This window comes from Sus scrofa, chromosome 6 (assembly GCF_000003025.6).
Source record: "Sus scrofa isolate TJ Tabasco breed Duroc chromosome 6, Sscrofa11.1, whole genome shotgun sequence".
In the NCBI taxonomy this organism is placed as follows: Eukaryota; Metazoa; Chordata; class Mammalia; order Artiodactyla; family Suidae; genus Sus; species Sus scrofa.
Genome location: NC_010448.4, coordinates 83,430,739 through 83,456,128, shown reverse-complemented (window position 1 = coordinate 83,456,128; position 25,390 = coordinate 83,430,739). Strand labels below are relative to the sequence as shown.

Here is a 25,390-nt window from a genome sequence, read left to right as displayed (position 1 = left end):
TCCGCTGCGCCATGACAGGAACTCCCAAGATAGGTTTCTTTCTTTTTTTTTTTTTTTTGTCTTTGCTAGTTCTTGGGCCGCTCCCGTGGCACATGGAGGTTCCCAGGCTAGGGGTCGAATCGGAGCTGTAGCCGCCAGCCTACGCCAGAGCCACAGCAACGCGGGATCCGAGCCACGTCTGCAACCTACACCACAGCTCACGGCAACGCCGGATCCTTAACCCACTGAGCAAGGACAGGGACTGAACCCGCAACCTCATGGTTCCTAGTTGGATTCGTTAACCACTGCGCCACGACAGGAACTCCCAAGATAGGTTTCTGATATCAGGAGAAAGGCAGAGAAGATGGAGGTGAGCAGGCATCTCTGGTCCCGGCCCTCACAAACAGGACACCTGCCGGAAACTACTGGCTGAGCTTTTAGCCCTGGCCACTCCTTCCTGACCTGTATTCCTGGGGCAGGGGTCCAGAGTAGGGGCTGGGGGACAGCAGATCTGGACAGACCAAGTCAAGTAAATTTCAGATGCTGGTTCTGAAGTCCTTCTGTGCCATCCTGCTAAATATTTCACCTGAATTGGACCCCTTTTTTTTTTTTTTCATTTTAAAAAAATTTATTGAAATACATTTTATTTTATTTTATTTTTTAAATGATTTTTTTCCCCATCATAGCTGGTTTACAGTGTTCTGTCAATTTTCTACTGTACAGCAAGGTGACCCAGTCACACATACATATATACATTCTTTTGCTCACATCATGTTCCTCATAAGTGACTAGATATACTTCCCAGTGCTGTACAGCAGGATCTTGTGAATTAGACCCTTTCTGAAGGCTCCAGAAGTCAGGCCCAGCCTCCCCCGTTCCTGAAGCCTCCCAGAGCTGCCCACACCCAGGCACCTCCACCTTAGCCCTGGATGCCAAGGGGTTAACCACTGGGGCCTGGCAAATGTTTACCTAGCAGGCAGGCTGCTTGGAACCCCAGGTAATTAAGCTGCTTTCCAAAGCCAAGGCAGGAAGGTTTCATTCGCCTCTCCTCCCTCCCCAGGGAGGCCGCTTGGCAGAGTAAACACAGCTTTCTGTTGGCTCTTTGAGAAGATGATCAGCAAAGGGTGGAAACTGGGGGCAGGGATCAGGCCCTGAGGTAGGCTCTGAGGAGGAGGAGGAGAAGGAGCTAAATGGGGCTCAGTCCCATTTTTCTGGAGTCTGGGCCCCGCCTCAGGAGCCTGGCCTAGGCTGACATTCTTTAAGACATGATCATTTATCACTGAAGTTGATGGAGCCGCTTATATACTTCACCTCATTTAATTCTCACAAGCACCAGAAGGGCAAGGGGCTCTTATCTCTGGTTCCAGATTAGGGAAGGGCCATGCAGAGGTGAACTCTCTTGTCTAGGGTCACCCTGCTAGTGGGCAGTAGCCCTGGGACCAAACACCATCTATTTGACATCGGATCTGCTGGGTTTTCCGCCTTTTCGCTAATGGAAGAAAAGGCTGTCGATTTGCTGTGAACCTATTATGGGCCAGGCGCTATGCTGGACCTTTATTTCAATCTCTAAGCCAGAAGTATTCCCTGCAATCCCTTTCCTACTAACCTCAAAAGAGTGAGATTGTACAGTTTGTAACTAGGGAAGGAAACACAGACGTGAAACCCAGAAATAAGGGCCGGATGGGCTTCAAGTGCCTCTTGTAACCCAAAGGCAACCTCATTGAATGTCCATCAGGTCCTGCAGCCCCACCTCTATCCAGACTCCAGTGCTACCTGGCCCCCATCCCCCCTGCTTCCTCTGGCGTCCAGGCTGCCATCATTTCACACCTGGATCACTGCCGTGGCCTCTGGTTTCTGCGTCCCTCTGGTCTTACTCAAACACTATCTCCTCAGAGTAGCCAGAGGATTTGTTAAAAGGTAAGGTCCATCTCTTCCTTGACTGTATTCTCTATTAACCATGTCTCTTCAGTTCCTGTGGGGATTTTTGTTTGTTTTTTGGCCACACCTGCAGCATGTGGAAATTTCAGGGATACAACCTGTGCCATGGTAGTGACTGGAGCCACAGCAGTGACCACGCTGGATCCTTAACCTTATAGGCCACCAGGGAACTCCCTAGCTTCTGTGTTTTGCTATTTGGCACTGGGGCCTTGCTGAGCCTCCCAGGGTAGCCTTCAGACTCCTACAGGTGGTAAACAGTTGGCCTTTGAGCTTGCCTTTCAAATGTAAACCAAGCAATCTAGAGCCCAGACCCTGTCACCTCCTCTATTGGGCCCTCATACTCAGGGCCACTATGTCCCTGCTCTATGCATCCCAGGAGCAGATACCAGGCAGCTGGAGACAGCCCCTACCTCAGAGCTCCCTGAAGTTATTCCTACCAGTCATTTCTAAGCCTACTTGATGCCTTGCCTGTTCCTCCCATGGAAACCTCAATAAAGGTCCTTGCCTGCATGGTCTCCTCCCTCTCTCTGCCTCCTGACTGAGTCTGGTGCTTCCTCGTGTGGCCCCCTGGGGCAAGGTGTGCACTCCCCTTGGGATCTATGAGTATAATAAACTGTCTTTCCAATGGCAATCCTCACCTGGTCAGCCTCGCTACATCTAAATAATAACACCTATGTGTTACAAAAAAAAAAAAAAAAAAAAATGCCCCAGTGGCTCCCATCACACAGAACAAAATCCAGATTTTTTTCCCACAGCTTGGAAGGCCCTCCCTGATCTGGCCTCTGCCTGCCCTCAAGACCTTGTCTCCTGCCTTCTCCCTGGTTCCTGATCCAGCAAAGCCATTTCCAAGTTAGGACCTTTCATCTGGCTGTCCCCTCTGCCTGGAACATTCTTCTCCCAAAGCTCAGCATAGGCTGCTCCTTATCGACACTCAGGGCTCAGTTTACATGTCACCTCCCGAGGGAGGCCTTCTCCGAGCACTCACCATCAAGGCATAACAATCGCTACCACTTCTGGGTGTCTTCCACGAGCAGGCTCTGTTTTATGTACTTTTCACGTACTCACTCTTTGAATCCTCACAACAACCCTATAAGGTAGGTATTATTATTATTATTATTTCCATTTTATAAGTAGGGAAACTGAGGCTTAGAGATGTTAGGTGACATGACCAAAGTCTCACAGTTGACAGGTGGGAGAGCTGGGGTTTAAACCTAGCAGCTCATTTTCAGAGTCCATACTCTGAACCATCGCACTTTATCACCTAGTCCATAGTAAGTTTACAGTAATGATTATTGTTATTGTTGTTTTTAACAGAAGTTGAATTTCACCCACTCAAGCTCTTTAATCAAATTTGAATTCCTGGGAGTTCCCGTTGTGGCGCAGTGGTTGACAAATCCGACTAGGAACCATGAGGTTGCGGGTTCGATCCCTGGTCTTGCTCAGTGGGTTAAGGATCCGGCATTGCCGTGAGCTGTGGTGTGGGTTGCAGATACAGCTCGGATCCTGAGTTGCTGTGGCTCTGGCGTAGGCCGGTGGCTACAGCTCTGATTCGACCCCTAGCCTGGGAACCTCCATATGCTGCGGGAGTGACCCTAGAAAAGGCAAAAAAAAAAAGACGAAAAAAGAAAATTGAATTCCTTTAGGCAAGCCACTCACTGTCCAGTTTGCCACAGTCCTTCCTGCTCCCTACTGTCTTACACCTGACTTGCTTGGACCCCGAAGGCGTTCATGTTTGCCACCCTGCTCTGGGTGCCTAGTAATCATTCCCTGATTCTTTCAACCAACACTCACTGTTGCCAAGTGCTGTGCTAGGTCCATGGAGATGAGTAGGATGGCATCCATGCCCTCAAGGAGCCCATGGCCATGTTCAGAAGAAATCTGCACACAGGTTGCTTCACTGCATTGTTATGTATGCTGTCATGGCCGTGCCAATGAGTATTAGCAAAACATCAAACAACACAGGGTGATTCAGCCAGGAAGGATTTCCCAGAGCAAGTGACATCTCTGCCAGGTTTGAACGATTGGAAGCAGATGGAAAAGGTGCAGCACAAGCAAATGGAAAAAGCACAAACAAACGCATGGAGATGGCTGAGCTCATGCCTGTCTCGGGACCAGCTCGTCATTTCGGATGAGAAGGAAGAGTAAGTCTGACAGGAGTAAGTCTGACACTGTTGCACCTGGCAACAGTGAGTGTTGGTTGAAAGAATCAGGGAATGATTACTAGGTACCCAGAGCAGAGGTTGCAAACATGAATGCCTTCGGGGTCCAAGCAAGTCAGGTGTAAGGCAGTAGGGAGCAGGAAGGACTGTGGCAAACTGGACAGTGAGTGGCTTGCCTAAAGGAATTCAATTTTTGGCCTAGTCTCCAAAAATCTTATTTCTTTTTTTTTGTTTTTTGTTCTTTCAGGGCCACGCCCGCAGCATGTGGAGGTTCCCAAGCTAGGGGTCTAATCTGAGCTGTAGCCACTGCCTATACCAGAGCCAAAGCAACGACAGATCCGAGCTGCGTCTGCGACCTACACCACAGCTCACAGCAACGCCGGATCCTTAACCCACTGGGGAAACTTAACCCACTTAATAACCCACGAACATGATTCTTTACCAGTGTTGGAGACCGGAGGCTGGAGTTCATTAGGTGGAGGGTGGCAGGGGTGGATTGAAGTGGACATTGGATGGACCACAGTGGATTCAACACATGTGTTGGCAGAGGAGACAACATTTGCAATGGCACGGAGGGTGACAGAACATGGCCAGACTGGAGAATGTTATGTCCCCAAGCACTCTACTGTGCTTGGGCAGTTCCTCCAATAGAAGACCCTGAGACTTGGGTGCTCATAGTCTATTTGGGAGGTGATTGCAAGAAGCAGAGGTGAGGAGTTCCTGTTGTGGCTCAGTGGAAACAAATCTGACTAGTATCCATAAGGATGCAGGTTTGATTCCTGGCGCCACTCAGTGGATTAAGGATCCAGAGTTGTTGTGAGCTGTGGTGTAGATCACAGATGCAGCTTGGACCTGGCGTTGCTGTGGCTGTGGCATAGGCTGGTGGCAACAACTCCTATTCAACCCCTAACCTGGGAACCTCCATATGCCATGGGCACGGCCCTAAAAAGACCAAAAAAAAAAAAAAAAAAAAAAAGCAGAGGTAAGAGCATGGAGAAAGTGAGACAGGGAGGGGAGAAAATAAGATGGGTAAATTAATGTGCAGCTTGCTGGGAGCAACTGGGTTCCCTCCTCCTGGAAACTCTTTAAGAGATCTGTGAAATGCACCTCAGAATCATCTTAAGGATGGGGAGTCATAGACTTCATTGATGGCTGAAGGTTGCCCTTGGGGTGGGTAGCACATGTCTCCCCCTTCCTGGTTCATAGATGCCTAAGGAAGCCCTCAGGGAAGGAAGCAGAGAGAAGAGGGACTTTGAGTGGAGGGGCTTTCAGCCGCTGGAAACTATCCCACTGGCAAGGAGGCTCAGAGAGGGATGAGGGCATATGAGGCAGGTACCAACAATGTCTGCTACTACCTTTTTGAGCCTCTGTTTTCTTGTCTGAAAAATAGAATATGATGGGGAATTCCCATTATGGCTCAGCCGTAATGAACCCAGCTAGTATCCATGAGGATTCAGGTTCGATCTCTGGCCCTGCTCAGTGGGTTAAGGATCCGGCATTACCATAAGCTGTGGTGTAGCTTGCAGATGCAGCTTGGAACTGGTGTTGCTGTGGCTGTGGTGTAGGCCAGCAGCTCCAGCTCTGATTTGACCCCTAGCCTGGGAACTTCCATATGCCGCAGGTGCGGCCCTAAATAGCAAAAAAAAAAAAAAAAAAAAAAAAAGATTTGATGTAATTCCCAGGAGGACTAAATGAGCTAAAGGATTTGAAAGCTGGACTCGGCTCAGATGCCTCAGAGATTCCTTCCCTGACCATCCTGTTGAGCATAGCTCAGTCTTTGTATTCTCCATCCAAGCATCTTACTTTCTTTAGCGCATTTAACAGTCTGCGATTATCTTGGTAATTTATTATCTGCCTCTCCTCAATAGAACGAAAATACTATGTGGGTAGGGAATTAATCTCTTTATTCATGGCTTGATTTTCAGCACTTATTATTGTTATTACAGCAACAATAATAGAGAAGGACAGTTACTGTTCTTGATCTTTATTAAGCATATACTCCCTCTGTTCATAGGAGGTTAAAGGAGGATTTGTCTGGACTAACTGGGTCCCAATAAGATGACAGAGAAAAATAATGGTTCCCTCTGGGGGATGAGTGATTGTAAATGGAGAAGGGACAAGAGACAACCTTGTTGAGGTATTGGAAATGGTCCTACATTTTAAACGAGAGGATGGCTACATCAATTTCTTTCTTTTTCTTTCTTTTTTTTTTTTTTAAGATTAAGTTGGAGTTCCCATCATGGCTCAACGGTAACAAACCTGACTAGTATCCATGAGGACCTGGGGTCGATCCCTGGCCTCACTCAGTGGGTTAAGGATCCTGTGTTGCCATGAGCTGTGGTGCAGGTCACAGATGAGGCTCAGATCCCATGTTGCTGTGGCTGTGGTGTAGGCTGGCAGCCACATCTCTGAGCCAGCTCAGACCCCTCACCTAGGAACTTCCTTATGCCGTGGGTATGGCCTTAAAAGGACAAAAGAAAAAGACAACAAAAAAATATTAAGTTGGGAGTTCTTTTGTGGTGCAGTGGGTTTAAGGATCTGGTGCTGTCACTGCAGCGGCCTGGATCACTGCTGTGGTGCAGGTTCGAACCCTGGCCTGGGGATTTCTGCATGCCACAGATGTGGCCAAAAAAAGGATTAAGTTGTACAGTTAATATTAGTGCAATTCACACATTTTATTGTATGCATATTATAGTTTAATTTTAAAAAGTATTGTCTACCAACTTCAGCAGGTGGAGGTGGGGAGAGAACATCCAAAGCTGGTCACACAGATGCCAACTTAAAGTAATTTAGCAACAAGGTAGTTCTGGAATGGGATGGTAGCCGACCAGAAGAGATCCTTGAGCCGTTTGAGAACAGGATCTATAATGAAAGCCTGGGAAAGAAACCACTTGCTGAAAACTTAAAGCATTTGGGTTGTTTCTCCCCAAACAGACTAGATTGGAAGGAAATGCAATTGAATTCAAGTAGGTTATTTGGCCACAGGAGTTTGGGCCCAAGGTAGATCTTCCTAACAGTGACAAAGGAGGTAAAGGAGGCTGTGACATTGCTGTCCCTGGGAAGTTTACAACTTAGTTGGCTAGGGAGTTCCTTGGTAGTCTAGTGGTTAGGATTCAGTGCTTTCACCGCTGTGGCCCAGGGTTATATCCTTGGTCTGGGAACTGAAACCCCACATCAAGCTGCTCCATGCTGCGGCCAAAAATACATAAATAAATAAAGACTAATCTTGATTGGCCAGTAAATGTCCCTGGCATGGCCTTGTCTGGGAGGGGAACAAACTCCAGCTGCCCCTCTCATGACTAGGAACTCTGGTTAATCATGAGTGTTCTGAGTCAGCTGCAGAGCACTGATTAATTAGCCAAAGAGAACCATCTCCGATTTGCACTAAGCTCTTTATGTTCTGTAGTCACCGACACCAAGCACAGCTTTAATTAAATCCAGGGTTTGATTATCACAGGGTACTGCTGCCATCACTCTTTCCTGATGACTTTATCTTGGCTTCTGGAAGGACAGTAGTGGTGACAGTGTGTCAGGAAGAGAGGACAGTCTAAAGTCTGGAGCATGGAATCCGGACCCTGGTGATTTGAGGGTAGATGGAGGGATCAGCTGTATGACTCAGCACCTGACCTTAAGGAGCTCACAACTTATTGGAGAGTTAAGGCCTCCCACCTGGTAGAAGATGCAAGGCGGTGTGAGGTAAGCACCTAGAGGGTGTAGAGGTGGTTTGGGACTGGAGCGGAATCAGAGAAGCTTCGTGGAGAGGTAGATTCCACGGAAGAACAGGATTAGACAGGCCACCAGGCAGGGCAGAGTGCCTAGTGGAGGGAAGAGCATGAATATAAGTGTGGAGGTAACAATAAGAACCTGATAGTCTTCTTTTTTTTTTTTGTCTTTTTGCCATTTCTTGGGCTGCTCCCCCGGCATATGGAGGTTCCCAGGCTAGAGGTCGAATGGGAGCTGTAGCCACCAGCCTATGCCAGAGCCACAGCAACGCATCTGTGACCTACACCACAGCCCACAGCAATGCCAGATCCTTAACCCACTGAGCGAGGCCACAGATCAAACCCGCAACCTCATGGTTCCTAGTCGGATTCATTTCTGCTGTACCACAACTAGGACTCCAGAACCTGCTAGTCCTGAGATTGGTGAGGAGGTGAACAGCTGGGGGTAGGGCAGAAGAGGGGCGATTCCTGGCAGAGAACACCACTGGCAATACTTCTGAGGAAGTAGGTGGGGGTCCAGGTTGGGGAGGACATTGAATGCCAAGCTAAGAAGTTAGTACTGCATTCAGTAGGTAGTAGGAAGCCTTTGAAAGTTTTTGAGCTGCTTGAATAATCCAGATTTCTTATGGAAGTTTACAAGGCTCCTGAGGATGTGGCCCTTCCTCCTCAGATATGACTCTTTATTCCATCCCGCATGCTCTGTGCTCCAGCTGGGGTGTAAAACATTCTTCACATTCTCAGTACCCCCGGTAAGTTCTATTCCTTCAGTTCTCAATTTTAACATTTCTGTAAAATCTCCAGGAAGCCGTGATAACACCGTTCCATTTCCCCAGGCCTGGGCAGGTGTTTCTTTACAAGAAGGCCCCCACAACCCCTTGGTTTTTCCCCATTAGAAAACGCACAGCACTGTGTAATTATTCATTTGTCCCAATCCTCTGCTGGACTGTGAATTCTTTTTAGGCTAGCGACAGTAACCTATTCACCATTGTGTCCCTAAGAACCGGCAAAGCGAGGATGGACGGAGGGGCTGGTGGGACAGCGCGGGATCTCTCAGGATCCTCTCAGTTCTGGCCATGCATTTCTGTAGGACAATGGAATATCACGTGTCAACAGGTACAGGTTGGTGGGGAATGTGCCCTGAATTTGAATGAGCAGTTTTATACTCTCACAGGAAGCAAAGTGGGGAACACAAAACAAGATCAGACTTATTCCCTGAGAATAAAAAAAAAGCTCCAGCTACCCTCAGACACACCCAGGGATTATTTGAGGAACAATTAGGCGGAGGGTTACTAACCGGAACTATAAACCGTAATCCTCCGCTCAGGCTTTCATAATCGACCACCAGGTGGAGGAATTGTACCGCATCCCGGCCTTGGGGTTGCGCCCAACGATGAGGGGGGCCGTGTGGAATTTTGGGGATTGTAGTCCTAGGGTCTTTATGGGCAATCTCGCGCGGTGCACCTCGGGAGTTATAGTTCCGGACAGAGGGGCGGGACACGTTTTTAAGCGCTAAGGTTGAGTTGTGGAAACTACAACTACCGAAGGGCCAGGGGCTCCGGGGCAGCGTCTCGATTCCGTTGAGGTGATAGTCTGGGCTGCTTCTGAGGGATCACCTTGACTGGGTAAGTTTGATTGGAGAAAACTTTTATTCTGAACTGAAGTGTCTGCGGAGTTTCTCATATTCCAGCCCGGTTTGGAGACTCCTCCTCTCAATCCTAGCAACTGCACATTACTTTCTGTTTCCTGTTGAGACACCTCGAGTATCCACCCGCATCCTTCATTCTCCCACTGTCATCTTGCGCTGTCACTCCCCCAGCTGCCCCGGAATCCCACGGTGAGCGGAGTCCACAGCCCCACCCTGAGCCCACGGCGTCACCCCTCTGAAACCTGGGCTTCCTTGTGCGCTGCCCCTTCTGTGTGCTTCATTCTTGCCCTAACTTTTCTGTTTTTCATGCTAGTGGAAGAAGGGTCACCATTCCTTCTCAATCCACGGAAGAGCCCAGGACTTAAAGTCAGCAGACCGGGGTTTGATTCCAGCTCTGCAGCTCTCTCGCAGTGTGACTGGGCTAATCATACGACTTCTCTGGGACTCACTCTCTTTGTCTGCCAAGTGGAGGTGACAGTTGCTCTCTCAGTCTTAGCTTGAGGCTGTCTTATGGAGCCAGTAGACTAATATGTGTGAAAGTGCTGTATAAACTGTAAAGCCTCCACAAGCGAGAGCGATCATTTTTATGATAATTATGAATGTTCTAGAATGCTCTCTTGGCTCCTTTTATAGTTCCGCCCCATTGTTGCTCAAACTTGCCATCGAGTGTTTGGCGGCTCCATTTTCTAAGAACAGGATGGTATTACTCACTCCCTCAGAGACCAAACTTCAGACTAATGAGCTTTAAGTCTCCAGAGAGCTTTGTCTGAAAGGAAGTCCCAGAGAAATGCTTATCTTGGACTCTGTCCTGAAATAGCCAGTGATGAAAAGTCCAGGCAGCTGGCAGAAGGGCGGTCCCTGTTCACTGGAAATGGGGCCCCACCAGGAGATGGACAGCTGCAGCGCAAGTCCTGTCCATTCCCTCTGGGCTCTTCTGGGCCTGTTTAGTAGACTCTGGTTTTGGTAGGAGTGTCTCAGGCCTGAAAAGGCTGGGAGGAAAGAAACCATTTTGTCAAAGGGTGTAATCCAGAAAAACCAGAAAAATCTGGGAGTGTGGGAGGGGGTATAAAAAAAAAGCTTGGCTGGGCCTGATGAGAGACATAGCATTGTTAATGAATCCCTAACGTTTTATGAGCACGTAAAATGTACCAAGTCCTAGGCAAAATCAATTTTCTCATTAAATTTCACTTATGGCTCAGAGAGGTGTAGGTCATGTAGTTAGTTTATGGTTATAGTGCCTTCTGTATTCAGGTGCTTTACATACATTCAATTAGTCCTTATCAACTATTTCATGAGTGATTGTCATTTCTGTCATGTGGAGAAATTATCAGGGGCTTTGAATTGAAGGAACTTGCTCAGAGTCACAGCCAATTAAGTGGTGGAGGTGGAGTTCGGATTGCCATCAAAGCCTTTCTTTTCCCACTGTACCATATGGCCTAATTTTTAGATCGAAAAGACAGAGATTAAAGAATTGAGAGGGTTTAAATCAAAGCCAAATAAAGGAGCAACTGTGAGATCCCTACTATGTGGGAAAAGCATGGAGATTGATGGTTTGGCCTCCAAAGAAATATGAAACACAATCTACCCCTGTAGTATATGTGAAGAGATAATGCATAAGTGTGTAATAAAATTAAGTAGCGTTTATTGGATAAATTGATTATTGAGACCATTTCTATGCAGGGCACTATGTTAAGCCTAGTAACTGACAAACATGCTTCTAGGCGGCCATGGGGATTAAACCAAGTGATGTCACAGTCGTTATTATTTCATTAATGTGAAAATGGTAATATGTATGACTGAGTCATTCTGCTGTACAGCAGAATTTAGCACAACGTTGTAAATCAACTACACTTTAAAAAAAGAAGGAGTTCCCATTGTGGCTCAGTGGTTGGCAAACCAGGCTAGTATCTATAAGGACTTGGGCTCGATCCCTGGCCTTGCTCAGTGGGTTGGGGATCTGGCATTGCTGTGGGCTGTGGTGTAGGTTGAAGACGCGGCTCGGATCCTGTGTTGCTGTGGCTGTGGCTGTGGCCTAGGCCAGCGGCTTCAGCTCTGATTGGACCCCTAGCCTAGGAACCTTCATATGTGGTAGGCCCTAAAAAGACAAAAGACAAAAGACGGAAAATGGTGAACTGGAATACCACGTACTCAGTGAATGTTTGTTGCATGCACACATGACTGAATTAAAGAAAAGTCCTGGGTACCGTCTGGACCAGAGGCTCTTGAAGCTAATTGACTTCTGACAACAGAGGGCCCTAAAAGCTTTATTTTTTAAAAGTTCCAGGTGGTTGTGATGATAGATTCAGGAACCTCTGATCTAGATTCTACTTGGACCTTTTTTGGAGGCAAGTCACTATAAACTGCCAGAAATAGGTATTAATTCAAGAGCTATCCAGAGGCAGCCTGTCATTGCTTGTCAGTTGAGGGATGCAGACAGTTCTTAGAGGTGAGAGGAAGAAGGTTGGAAGGACTTGGAAAGCTTCACAGAGGACCAGAGATTTCACTGGGCTTTGATGGGTGGGGCAGGTTTGGATGGATAGAGAGACTGCAAGGCAGGCACCACCATGAATTGTTTAGATAAGGTGAGCAAAGGCTGGTAGAGAGACCTGGGCTGATTTCCTTGGAGAATTCCATGGCATTTATTGGAAATGACTCTGGATGCTCTGTGTGGATGTTTCTTGGGCAAAATGTGCAGGTTAGATTTGATTTTCCCATCTCCCCATTCTACTTGGGCATCAGTCAGCGTGAGCCCAGGGAATGCAGATTCATTTTCATGTTAGCCTCACACGGGCCAATTAGCTTCTTTAGTTTTTATTGATTTCCAAACTTAATTTAGTTGATCATGTTCCAGAAACTTTCCAGGAATAACAGAGCATTCTGCTCCCCTTCTGTTTGGCTGTTTTCAGCTTCCTGTACCCTGATTCCTATCCCTCGCTGTCTTCTCTATTCAGGTTAAGACCAAAATCTCTTCCTATAAGAAGCTACTATCATTCTGTTCACTTAGCTCTGAAACCTAACTCATCTTTGGCTCTTCCCTCTCCCTTGACTCACTAAATTCAAATTGCCAAATCCAAAATGCCAAATCCTATTTTTTCTACTTTTCACTCAATCAAAAAATATGGCTTTGTGGGTTCCCTGCCGGTTCTATGAGTTAAGGATCCAGCGTCATTGCTGCTGTGATGTGGGTTTGGTCACTGGCCTGGGAACTTCCTCATGCTGTGGGTGCAGCCAAAAAACAAAAACAAAACAGAAACCCAAATATTTCTTGGTTACTTCCTAAGAGCCAGGTACTACACTAGGTGCTTTAAATGTATTATTTCTTTTCTTTTCTTTTTCTTTCTTTCAGGGCTGTACCCTCAGCATATGGACGTTCCCAGGCCAGGGGTCGAATCAGAGCTGTAGTTGCTGGCCTGCACCATAGCCACAGCAACTCGGGATCTGAGCCACATCTGCAACCTACACCACAGCTCAGGGCAATGCCAGATCCTTAACCCACTGAGCAAGGCCAGGGATTGAACCCGCATCCTCATGGATACTAGTTGGGTTCATTACCACTGAGCCATGACAGAAGCTCCATGCATTATTTCATTTTCTCTCCATGGCAGTTCTGTGAGGATAGATAGCGTTCCCATTGTACAGATGTAGAATCAGGCTTAGAGCAATATGATAACTTGCCCAAGGTAAGAAAGCTAGGCAGCGGAGGGGCTGAGCCTCAGACTTGAGACTTTCAGACTTAATATCCATCGTGTCCACAAGCTTATTTCAGAGTAGATTTCAACTCCTTAGCCTAGCACTTGAGGGACTGCTACCCTCCAGATCTGGTCATGTCTTCCTTTTCTCACCTTGCATCCATCACAAACTACTCCAGGTTTCTCAGATATGCTTTCTTACTTCTTTGTCTTGGCTCACACACTTTCTTCTACTTGAAAGACAATTTTCCCATCTTCCCCTGCCCTCCACTTCCAAGCTAAAGGAGCTCTCTTTCTTCTCGGAACTCCCACAGTATTTTGTCTGTCTTTTTTGGCACTTAGAACTGCAGCTGCTTCATTGTCATGTGGGTGATGTGTCCTGTGCACCCCCCACCTCCACCCTGGGTCCTCCGTGCACTTACCTTCAAGGGGAAACGGTCAGAGTCTGAGACTAAGCAGCACACATTCAGCTTCACTTTGGCTAAGTAGTCCACTGACTACATCAGGAGGGGCGGTTGGTGAGCGGATGATTGTGGGGAGAAATGATCTCTAAGGTCTCTTCTTGCACTGGCATGCTTTGATTTGAACTTTCAGATCCATCCCAGAGCATCTTAAAAAAATCAGAGTAATGTAATGCCTGAAAATGTGGGCCCAGAACTCAGTGTATCAGTTTAGATGCTGTTGGTTCAAGCAAGAGAAATCTAAACCCAGTCGATTAAAAAAAAAAGGGGGATTTATTGACTCCTGTAACTAGAAAGTCTAGGAGTGGGTCAGGTTTCTGATATAATTCAGAGGTTTTTAAATTTTTTTTGGTTGGGGCGGGGGGAACGCTGCTCCTGCAGCATGCATAAGTTCCCAGGCCAGAGATTGAACCCCAGCCACAGAAGTGACAATGCTGAATCCTTAATCATTAGGCCACCAGGGAACCTGTAATTCAGAGATTCTTTTTTTTGTTTTTTGTTTTGTCTTTTGTCTTTTTAGGGCCACACCCATGGCATAGGGAGGTTCCTAGACCAGGGGTCGAACTGGAGCTGAAGCTGCTGGCCTATGCCACAGCAACTCAGGATCCAAGCCACGTCTGCAACGTGTACCACAGATCATGGCAATACCAGCTCCCCAACCCACTGAGCAAGGCCAGGGATCGAACATGCGTCCTCATGGATACTAGTCAGGTTCATTAACCACTGAGCCATAACAGGAACTCCTATAATCCAGAGATTCTTAATTTCTTCACAAATAAGACTCCATTTCTCTGTGATTCTCTCAACTCTGCCATCCTCTGCAGGTAGCTTTATCCTGGCTGCAGCAGTTCCAACCTTGCATCCCCACATCACTCCAATTCAAAGAAAGAAAGAACTTTTCTACCCTCACCCATCAAACTGAAGTCCTGGGCTTTCTTCTAGTTGGACCAACTTATGTCATGAGCCCACTCTTCATCACATACTGATGGAGGTACTCAGAGCTGATTGGCTTGGGTCATTAATCAGGCCCAACTCTGGAGGTTGGGCAGGGATCAGCCCCACAAAACAATCACAAGGCGTCTGTGTCTGAGGGCGGGGTAGAATGGATATCAAGAAGTTTGGCCACATTCCCCGTTGTCACACTGCCCATGATCAAATCTGGCCCTGCTAGCTGTATGTTTTTGGGTAAATCACCTAATTTTATTATCAGTTTCCTCATCTGTAAGATGAGATAACAATACATATCCCAGAGGGTTGTTGTTAGGATTTAATTAGATGATATGTGTATGTAAAGCACTTGGCGTAGTTCCTGGCCCAGAGTAGGCGTGCTGCTGCTGCTGCTGCTGGTGATGATGATGTGATTGAGGAGGGTGGAGAACAACGGTATTAGCCCCAATTTAAGAAGCAGCCAAGTTACAGAAATTTTTTCTAGTCAAACTGTGCACACCTGCCACTTCGAAGGCTCCTCTTTGATCTCTGCCATTATTCTCTTCCCTATCTCTGCCCCTTTCCGCTCTTATATTAGATCCCTTCTAGAAATGCTTTCCTTCTTTCCCCATGCCTCTAAATCTTCATATTTCAAGGCCTGGCATAAGTGGCTTTAGAGTTAATAGTTTAGGTCACTGATTTCATGTGTATATAACTGAGTCTCCCCATGAGCAGGATCCGTGAGGGTTAAGAGCCCAGATCTGGATTAGAGACCCGAGTTTGCCACTGAGAAGCCGTGCAACTTGGGAAAGTTATTCGTGCATTAGTGTCCTCATCTGTAGAACGGTCTAAGCAGTACCTTCCTCAGACAGTTGTTGAGAGAGTGAAATGCCACAATGTATGTAAAGAGCTTAGCTCAGTGCTGACACAGGGTAAGTAATAGGAGTTAGCAGTTATTGTTATTCTTAGTCTCATGAAGACAAGGTCTGGGTTGTATTCTCTGCAGCAGTTACTGCTGTGCCAGGTACAGCGTACGTGCTGAGTAAACACTCGTTGGTGGTTTGGGAGGAGTACAGAGGCTCTCTTTTCATGACCATCTCTTCACTCTCCACCTCCACCAACAGAAAAAGCAGCCCCTAAACATTAGTAACGTCACTTTAGCAGAGTGAATGACGTGGAAGATTGAATCAAGTCACCGGTGGGGAGGAGGGGTGGACGGGGTTGGCAGATGACTCGAATAAGCAACAGGAAGCGGAGAGGAAACCAGCAAGAGGCCGTTCTTTGTTCCACCCTCCAGCCACCCAAGTTCAGCCACGGCCCAAGTCGTTTGATTCAGCTGGTGATGAAATGGGGGTCAACCTGTCCGTGGGCTTTCCTCCTGTCACGGGACCCCACCTCGTAGGCTGCGGGGATGTAATGGAGGGTCAGAGTCTCCAGGTAAGTGACTCCAGCGTGTCTCCTCTGCTTCTCTCTGCACATGGCTTCTCAACAGCAAGTCTGATTGTGCCATTCCAGGCAGGGGGAAACTGAGAGCTGGTCTGGATTTGGTTTTAGAGCCCCCAGTTCTCTTTTCCCTGACCTTTTTCTTCCTCTTTCCAGTTACAAACATCTCAACAGATAAGAGAAGATGGGTTATTTTTCCAGCTAAGAGGAAACAAGGCTCTAATTTCAGAGATGGCTCTCAGGTGTCTTGAGGGCAGATGCCTGATCCTGGAAAAGTTTTGGATCTCATCCTAATCTGAGTGTCTGGGAGGAGGAGCAGTGGACCATGCACCATTGACTTTTGATTCCCCGACTTGGGTAGAAAGTCTCCTTTTTCTCCTCTTCTGCCTTCATCTATTTCCCCCTCCTGCTTTGGTTTGGGACTGTCCTCTCAGTTCCTAGGTTATTCTCTGCTGGCCCTTGAACTGTCCCCTCTCCCTTGTAAGAGGCACGTATTTCCCAGTAATCCCTCGCCTGCTTCCATGTAAAATGAGTGTGCTTCTGCTTCCCAAGGACCAGCCTAGAGGATTGGCCTGGGTGACCCACCGGTGTCACCCCATTCAGCACAGGGGCTAATCCCTCTGCCCTGGGGCTTCTCCAGGCCTGGGCTCAGGGCCAGATTTAAATCTTTCAGTGTCCCAGGCAGTGGAAATATTTCAGTGCCCCTCAGATGTAATTCAAAATATAGTTGGCTGTTAGGAATAAGATAAGCCTTACGTGTATGCTAAACATAAAGTTGTTTCTTTCTGGATTTTCTGAATGCAAAGTTCAGGTATATGAATTGAAGCTAAAAGTTTCCCTGTTTTGATGCTTCACTGGTGCCCCAAACACCTGCTGAGTGTGCCTCTTGGGAAATCTAGCTGGGCTTGGGCCTCTCGCTCTGAGCAGCTGCTCTCTTTTCTTTCTCACAGGGGAGCTTCTTTCGACTCTTCTACCCATGCCAAGAAGCAGAGGAGGCCACAGAGCAGCCCCTGTGGATTCCCCGCTATGAGTACTGCACTGGCCTGGCGGACTACCTGAAGTTTAATAAGCGCTGGGGGGGGTCGCTGTTCAACCTGGCTGTGGGTAAGGGCTGGCCTCACCCCGAGATGCTCTCCCAGCTGCTTGGTTATGTTCCTAGGAGATCACCAGACAGACCCATTACCTTATAGTTGGTGTTGTCTAGCCATTTGTAGTGGGGCACACCTTAGCCAGTCTGGTATGGAGAGTTGGAGAGAACAACATACATAAGAGCTTTGGTTATAAAGTTAGACTGTCCTGGATTCGAATCTAGACTTTATCACTTACTAGCTGTGGGACTCAAGCAAGTTTCTTAACCTGTCTGAATATCTCCCTTTGCAGGGTTGTAAGATGTATGTACATAGAATGTGCACTTTAGTAGGATATAGGATGTGTTCCATAAATAGTGGCTATTGCTCATTTATTTGGCATGTATTAATTCCACGCTGTGCCAGCTACAGTGCAGATCAAAGAAACATTCTCAATTACCAAGGAGCATACCATCTCCTGCAGTTGCCTCTAGCTCTCCCCTTTTCCAGTTAGGATCCCATCGAGTCATCCACTGCCCCCAGAGGCCCCATCGTTAGGAGCTCTGCCCACTGCCTTGGCGTCTCAGGATTTATCCTGTAATGTTCAGTACTTCCCCTCTGGATTTATTATCCTTTTTTTTTTTTTTCTCTTTAGGGCCTCACTTGCTGCATGTAGAAGTTCCCAGGCTAGGGGTTGAATCAGAGCTACAGCTGCTGGCCATAGCCATAGCCAGAGCAAGGTGGGAATCAAGCTGCGTCTGCCACCTACACCACAGCTCATAGCAATGCCAGATCCCTGACCCACTGAGCGAGGCCAGGGATTGAACCTGCATCCTCGTGGATCCTAGTCAGATTTGTTTCCTCTGCGCCACAACGGGAACTCCTATCATCCTATTTTCTGTTGTGTTTTTGCTCCCTGGGGGAGAAAAGGGGAAAGAATAGATGATCGGTTACCCCTGGCTGCTCAAGTGTAAGGTGGTTGTCCTAAGAGGAGGGCCACATGTCCCTACCATGCCTGTGCCCAGGCTAACCTTGGGATTACACCTCTGGGGCAGCTGGAGATTCTATAGCCCATGTCTCTGCTAGGATCTTGTCGCCTGCCTGTTAGCTGGAATGGCCCCTTTAAGACAAAGGACTCTGGATACCCCTTGGTCATCTTCTCCCATGGCCTTGGGGCCTTCAGGTAAGAGCTCCTCTTCCCCCAGACCTTGTCATATTCCTTGCTTGGTGGCAGCTGCTGAGTCTTAGCTGATTCTCAGAGGGCAAAGAAACAGATTTCCATCTGCCAGCTGTCTTCTGTACCATCTGCTTCATCCCAAAGCACTGAGTTCACCTTCTCTAGAAGGCCTTTCCCAAGCCCCTTTCACTTGGTGGAGCCTCTCAGCAGGAGTCACTTCCTTTGCATCACATGTTCCGGCATTTATGTAAACTCACGCTTTTGGCTTTCTTCCTCTGTAACAGCCCAGAAGTATGAGAAGGAGCTTGGGCTTCATGGCCAGAGAAACGTTCAACATGTGTTGAGGGCACCTCAGCCTGAGGCCCTGGCATAGCGGTGAGGAAGACAGTTTTGCTCCCTGCTCCTGTGGAGCTTGCAGCCTCACCTGTAAATCTCAGCCACACCACGGCACTCTGTGAGCTTGGGACCGTGGTAGGACTCTCTAAGCCTAGATTTCCTCACTGTCAAATGGCATGCTGCTCCCCCAGGGTGGGTTGTGAGGACTCAGTCAGGCGCTTGGTGGGTGCACACGCCTGCCGGTTCTCCTCTCCATCTCTCCCCATGGAGGATCGTGGGGGGTGGACTGTAGGATCTCTTTTCATCAGACTTTGGGAAACACTGGCCTAAGTTTTACAAGTCAGTATCCATTCAGAATTCTCCCTGGGAATTCTGATTTCTACACCTTGGTGTGTTATGTAGCTTCTTAATAACCACAGTATATGTGTTTCTGTGTAAGCCTATGAATATTCTCTCTGTACGCTCTTTCATCAACATAGAAGTCTAGTTTATGTCCCAGAGAGTTACACAAAGACATCTGTTTTTGCCTTTTCATTCCCGACCCCCAGCCCAAACCATTCTTTACCCGTAGCCAGGGAGGTCTGTTTAAAAAGGAATATGATCTTGTCATTCCAGCACCTGGAACAGTGCTTGGCATATTGTAGGTGCTCAGTAAATACTTGCTGAATGAATGAATGTCACTTCCTTCCCTAAATCTTTTCAGTAGCCCTTTGAACTTAATTCAGCTTTTGTCATGGGCTTACCTGAATGCAGCAGGTCCAAGGGAGAGTTTCCAGCCTCGTTGCTTGCTGCTTGCCCCACTCCAGCTCTCCAGACAGACAGCTCTAAAGGCACTGTGTTAGTGTCTGCCTCAGGGTTTTCATCTGTTCTGTGCTTTGTGGCTGTTCCCTTTGCCTAGAATATTTTGCTGGTTTACTCCTCTCTTCCTCCTCCTCCTTTTCGTCTTTTGCATGGCTCATTCCACATTACTTTCAAGATCCAGGTGTCACTTTCTAAGGGACACCCATTCTGACCCTTGTATTAGGTTAGGTTAAGTTTTCCAGTGATGTGCTTGCTTGCTTGCTTTCTTCTTTCTCCTTTTTCTTCTTTTTAGGGCCTCACTTGCTGCATATAGAAGTTCCCAGGCTAGGAGTTGAGTTGGAGCTACAGCTGCTGGCCTATGCCACAGCCACAGCAATGCCGAATCCGAGCTGCATCTGAGACCTACACCACAGCTCATGGCAACACTGGATCCTCAACCTACTGAGCAAGGCCAGGGATTGAACCTGCGTTCTCAGATCCTAGTCGGGTTTGTTAACCACTGAGCCACAAAGGGAACTTCCTCCAGTGATGTGCTGTCATCCGACAATCTGTACTTCTCTGTACATAACGTAATTCTGATTAATGAATTGTTTCTGTGATTATTTTTAATGTCTGTCTTTTTTATGACGGTGAGCTCCATGAAGGCAGAGACCAGGTCTGTCTTCTGTCTTTCCCAGTGCCTAGGGCAGTACCTGGAAAACAGCTTCCAAATACATTTAAATAAAAAGTATATGTTTTTCTAGGTTCCATTCTCTCAGCAAATATCTGTTAAGTACCTGCTCTGTGCCAGCCCCTTGAAATGAAAAGAAGGTGGGACATATAGAGATAAACAAATCGAGGAATTTTTATCTACTAGTGAAGACCGAATGTAGATTCACATAACTATAGCCCATGGCGGAAAATGGAGAGCAGATGTGGAGATGAGGCTAGAAAGGCAGCAAGATGGTTTTCAATGTTACTTTCTGATTCAGTAAATTTAATACCTGTTATGTGCCAGGGCCTCTGCTGGAGTTGGGTATTCAGTAGTGAATAAGACAGAGCCTCTGTTTTCAGGTTGTAGTCTTGTGGGGAAAAGAAGCTAAGAAACATTCTTTCCTAAGCTTACAGGTATTTTATAGAGAGAGCAGGTGAGCTCCTGACTTTAGAGTGGTCTGTATGGTCTAAGACTCTGTTTTGAGGCTTCAGTAGACCTAGACATATCAGTTATAAATACTCTTCATTAATCAGAGCAAAATGCCAAGAAAAAGGGCAGAGAGGTAAAAGGGGCATGGTTTCCTTCTGTTGCATCTAGGGTTAATTCAGGACCTGAAGTCCTTGCCATGGGTCACAGATCTATGGTTTCCCATCCCAGGGAAGAGCCTGTGTTCAAGTACCACCCAGCAATTTGCAGTGTGCCTTTGTCTCCTTTGGTTCCCACATAGTCCTGAAAAGTAGGTGGGGGGATGCTTATTTTACAGAGGAGCAAACTTGCCCAAGGTTGCAGTTTGAACTGGGAAGAGATCAGAAATCTCTGGTTCAGGAGCTCCTGTCATGGCTTAGTGGTTAATGAACCTGACTAGTATCCATGAGGATGGGGGGTCAATCCCTGTCCTTGCTCAGTGGGTTAAGGATCTGGCATTGCTGTGAGCTGTGCTGTGGGTTGCAGACTCAGCTTGGGTTGATTCGCACCCTTGGGGCCTTGGTGAGGGAAGGGGTGTGCTGGCTGGAAAAAACAAAAACTCCTTGAGAAGAGCTGCCACATGTGAAACTTCCTCCATTCAGTCTTTTGAGATGGCCACCAGCAGAGCATGGTTGGACTGAGGCTCAGAGTAGGCTATTCTTTTAATCCCTTCTCTTGGTTCCTTCCTGGATCTCTAGGACACTGTATTCAGCCTTCTGCATGGAGCTGGCCTCCCGTGGCTTTGTGGTGGCTGTCCCAGAGCACAGGTGAGGGAGGACAGTCATAATGAACTGTCAGGGTTGGGTGGGGATATAGGCTAGTTCCCTATAAGTAATGTTATTTCTCATCCTCACAGCACCACGCAAGGTAGAGATTATATCCCTTTTAAAGGTGAGGAAACCAGGGCTCCAAGATGTTAAGTAACTTGCTGAAAGTGACACAGCTGAACTGGGGTTCAAACCCAAGTCAGTCTCCCAAATCCACATTCTTTTCTACTCTCCTATATATGCACCTGAGATCTTTTCCCCTGTTAGCCAAAGGATGACTTAGTCTTGGCTGAAAAGGAGGATTTGGTAAGGGAAGAAATAAGTCCAAGTGTCTTCTTGTTTCTCTTTGGTGGCACATGTATGGTAGGGATGGGTCAGCTGCGGCCACCTGTTTCTGCAAGCAGGCCCCAGAGGACAGCCGGTCTGACAATGAGTCATCGGAGGAGGAATGGATCCCCCACCGTCAAATTGAGGAAGGGGAGAAGGAATTCTATGTTCGGAATTACCAGGTAGGCTGTGCCAGAGAGAGGGAAGAGTTACTAAGCCTGTCCTCTCTGTACTACACTCCCTAAGATCACTTTGAACTAAACTCTCTTGAAATGTCAGTCACAGTGGGTCTGAGCTTGCCACATCAGAAAAAAGGGGTATTAATTAAGACTGATAATTGTAAATGACAGAAACTGCAGCTTCTTCAGGAAAAAGGAGAATTGATTGGCTTATATAGGAAGGACAGGGCTACCAGAACCAGATTCAAATGTCATCGGGACTTGTTTTTCACTCCTTTCTCTGTCCCTATGCTGGTTGATCTCATCTGCTGGCTGGCTCACCTTATGAGGTTACATATGTTTACCCTCACTGTCTGAGAAAATAGGGCTCTTTTGGGGTTGTCCACCACTTCTGCTCTAAGCTGCAAGATGCAAAATCCTGGATGGAGGGTCCTAAGATGGGGGAAGTACCAAAATACAAAGTTCCCATCAGAAATGCATTGCTAGGAGTTCCCGTCGTGGCTCAGTGGTTATCGAACCCTATTAGCATCCACGAGGATGCAGGTTTGATCCCTGGCCTTCCTCAGTGGGTTAAGGATCTGGCATTGCTGTGAGCTGTGGTGTAGGTCGCAGACGCGGCTCAGATCCCACTTTGCTGTGGCTCTGGCATAGGCCAGCGGTGACAGCTCCAATTCGACCCCTAGCCTGGGAACCTCCATGTGCCGCCAGTGCGGCCCTAAAAGACAAAACAAAAGCAAAACACAATCCAAACAAAACAAAGGAAATGCATTGCTAGATTCTTTTGGCAGGGGGTGGGGGCAAGCCTCAAAAGTCAGGGTTCACAGGCGAGGTGAGGGAGGGTGAGTGCTAGGCAGACAAAAACAATAGATATATGTTATAAATGGGCAAGTAGAATCCAGTACTGGTTTGATAATGGGAACACTTTTACACCCTTTTGTTTTCAAAACGCTTCACTATACCACACTGCATAGCCGTGTTATATGCCCATATGCCATGCGTGAATAGGTAGGACCTGAGCAGCAGGCCTGACTGCACTGTGCTGTTACCTGGTGCTTACCTGAGGCTCTGTGAGGGAGTTGAGCCTTTCCCAGGACATGGGGCCCGAGGTACTTGCTGAGATGTGGGCGGCCACACCATCCCTGCCTTCTTCCTTGGCTCAGTGGGGGTGAGATTCCCAGTGGATGGTTGTGCGGTATTCCAGCTCCCACTGGGACTTTCTCTGTTGCAGGTGCATCAGAGGGTAAGCGAGTGCATGAGGGTGTTAAGGATCCTGCAGGAGGTCACTGCTGGGCAGACCGTCCTCAACATCTTGCCTGGCGGGTTGGATCTGATGACCTTGAAGGTATGGTAGCAGTCAGCGTGACCTGGAGCACATTTTATTCATTAAGACTTTCTTGGTTACACATAACAGAAACCCAAATCACTAACTTAAACCAAAAGAGAATTTATTGGCTCAAATAAGTAGGAAGACCAAAGGCAGATTGGCTTTAGCCAGTATAGCTAGATCTAGGGTCTCAAACATTGTCACCAAAGCTCTGGCACTCTCTCCCTTCTCCGGTTCAGTTCCACTCTGTGTGTGTGCATGGGCTTCATTCTCACCAGATTCTCTCCATTAGGCAAGAAAGGTGGTTGCTGGCATTCCAAGCCTGCGTTTCAACTCAGCTCAAGATTTAAAAGGAAAAGAGACTCTGTTAGCTTCCACTAATGGGAGAAGGCCGTGGCCCTGCTTGGGTCCCCATGCCTGTTCCAGGCCAATCACTGTGCTAGAGAGGTAGGGTGTTCCAGTTGGCCTTTGTGGGCTATGCACCCGTTTCTGGGTCAAGGGAACCTGAGCACCAGAACTGGCAGCCCCGCAGGGCCACGTGGATGAGGGAGAGAGGGTTTATCTGCAAAGGAAGGGCTGTTGAGCTGCAAACGACCTGTGTCTGCTGCAGGCTAGTTCCTTCCTTTAAGGGAATCCCCAAAACCCCCAGGAGGAGAGAAACTGTCCCAGCTATGGAATTGGGTGCCTGTAGTCCTTTTGCCTGTAATTTCATTTTTTTTTTTTTTTTTTTTTTTTTTGCTATTTCTTGGGCCACTCCCGCGGCATACGGAGGTTCCCAGGCTAGGGGTTGAATCGGAGCTGTAGCCACCGGCCTAGGCCAGAGCCACAGCAACGCTGGATCCGAGCCACGTCTGCAACCTACACCACAGCTCACGGCAACGCCGGATCGTTAACCCACTGAGCAAGGGCAGGGACCGAACCCGCAACCTCATGGTTCCTAGTCGGATTCGTTAACCACTGCGCCACGACGGGAACTCCTTGCCTGTGATTTCAAAAGTAGTTGGCTTTGGAATTCCCGTCATGGCTCAGTGGTTAACGAACCCGATAGGATCCATGAGGATGTGGGTTCGATCCCTGACTTTGCTCAGTGAGTTAAGGATCTGGCATTGCCATGAGCTGTGGTGTTGGTTGCAGACACGGCTTGGATCTGGCATGGCTGTGGCTGGCAGCTATAGCTTCAATTCAGCCCCTAGCTGGGGAACCTCCATATGCCATGGGTGTGGCCCTAAAAAGACAAAAGAAGAAAAAAAAAAGTAGTCGCCTTTATTTAGAAATCACACAAAAGCATGAAGGAAAAAACAATGAAATTTCTTGGACATTTTGGTGTTTGTCCTTCGGGTTCTTTTTTTTTTAATGGCCGCGCCCATGTCACAGGGAAGTTCTCAGGCTAGGGATTGAATCTGAGCTGTGGCTGTGACCCTACACTACAACTGCAGCAATGCTGGATTCTTTAACCCACTGTGCTGTGCTGAGGCTCCAACCCGAGATTCAGCAACAACCCAAACCACTAAGTCAGATTCTTAACCCACTGTGCCACAGTGGGAACTCCTTTCCATTTCTTTTAAAATGTGTTTTTAAAAAAAAAAATAGATATATATATATATTTTAATACAAGCTGTTTAGTGGCCTTTTTCTTCACTTAGCAAAACAGTATAAATGTCTTCTTATGCCAGTTAATATTTATCTATAGCATAATTTTTAATAGCCATGTAATATTCCATTGTATGACTGTGAATGATACATATATATAGAATAACAGTTACTCCTTTGTGAGTACTTCCTGTAAGAAGAGCTCTTTATACAAACATACGCAGTAAGCATTGTTATCTCTCTCTCTCTTTTTTTTTCTGGCTGTGCCCTTGGCATGTGAAAGTTCCTGGGCCAGGGATTGAACCTGCGCCACAGCAGTGACCCATGCTGCTGCAGTGACAATGCTAGATCCTTAACCTGCTGTGCCACAGTGCAACTTCACATTCTTATCTCTTTTTTTCTTCATTTTTTAAAGTTTTATTGACTTATAGTTGGTTTACAATGTTGTGACAATTTCTGCCGTATGACGAAGTGATTCAGTTTTACATGTATACACATCCGTTCTTTTTCAGATTCTTTTTCCACATAGACCATCACAGAATATTGGGTGGAGTTCACTGTGCTCTACAGCAGGTCCCTGTTGGCCAATCATTCTGTATACTACCATGTGAATATTGTTATCTCTTTACTTAGAAAGAAACCAAAGATTAAAGAGATTAAGTTTCTTCCCACGGTTACACAGTTAAGTAAGTTGTAGAGT

At 47.3% G+C, this 25,390-nt stretch overlaps 1 protein-coding gene across 12 annotated transcripts in view; it reads left to right on the top strand.

The window, feature by feature from the left end:
* PAFAH2 (platelet activating factor acetylhydrolase 2) overlaps positions 9,162–25,390 on the top strand; it is a 33,455-nt gene continuing 17,226 nt past the window's right edge. For 2 of the 12 annotated variants that reach the window (XM_021095601.1, XM_021095607.1), the window contains exons 1-7: positions 9,264–9,420; positions 15,818–15,957; positions 16,914–17,067; positions 18,117–18,213; positions 21,202–21,270; positions 21,620–21,779; positions 23,005–23,118. In XM_021095601.1, coding sequence (XP_020951260.1) covers positions 15,868–15,957; positions 16,914–17,067; positions 18,117–18,213; positions 21,202–21,270; positions 21,620–21,779; positions 23,005–23,118 — 684 coding nt within the window. In that variant the 5' untranslated portion in view covers positions 9,264–9,420; positions 15,818–15,867. The other 10 variants (XM_005665127.3, XM_021095602.1, XM_005665128.3 and 7 more) reach the window with 10 other exon arrangements.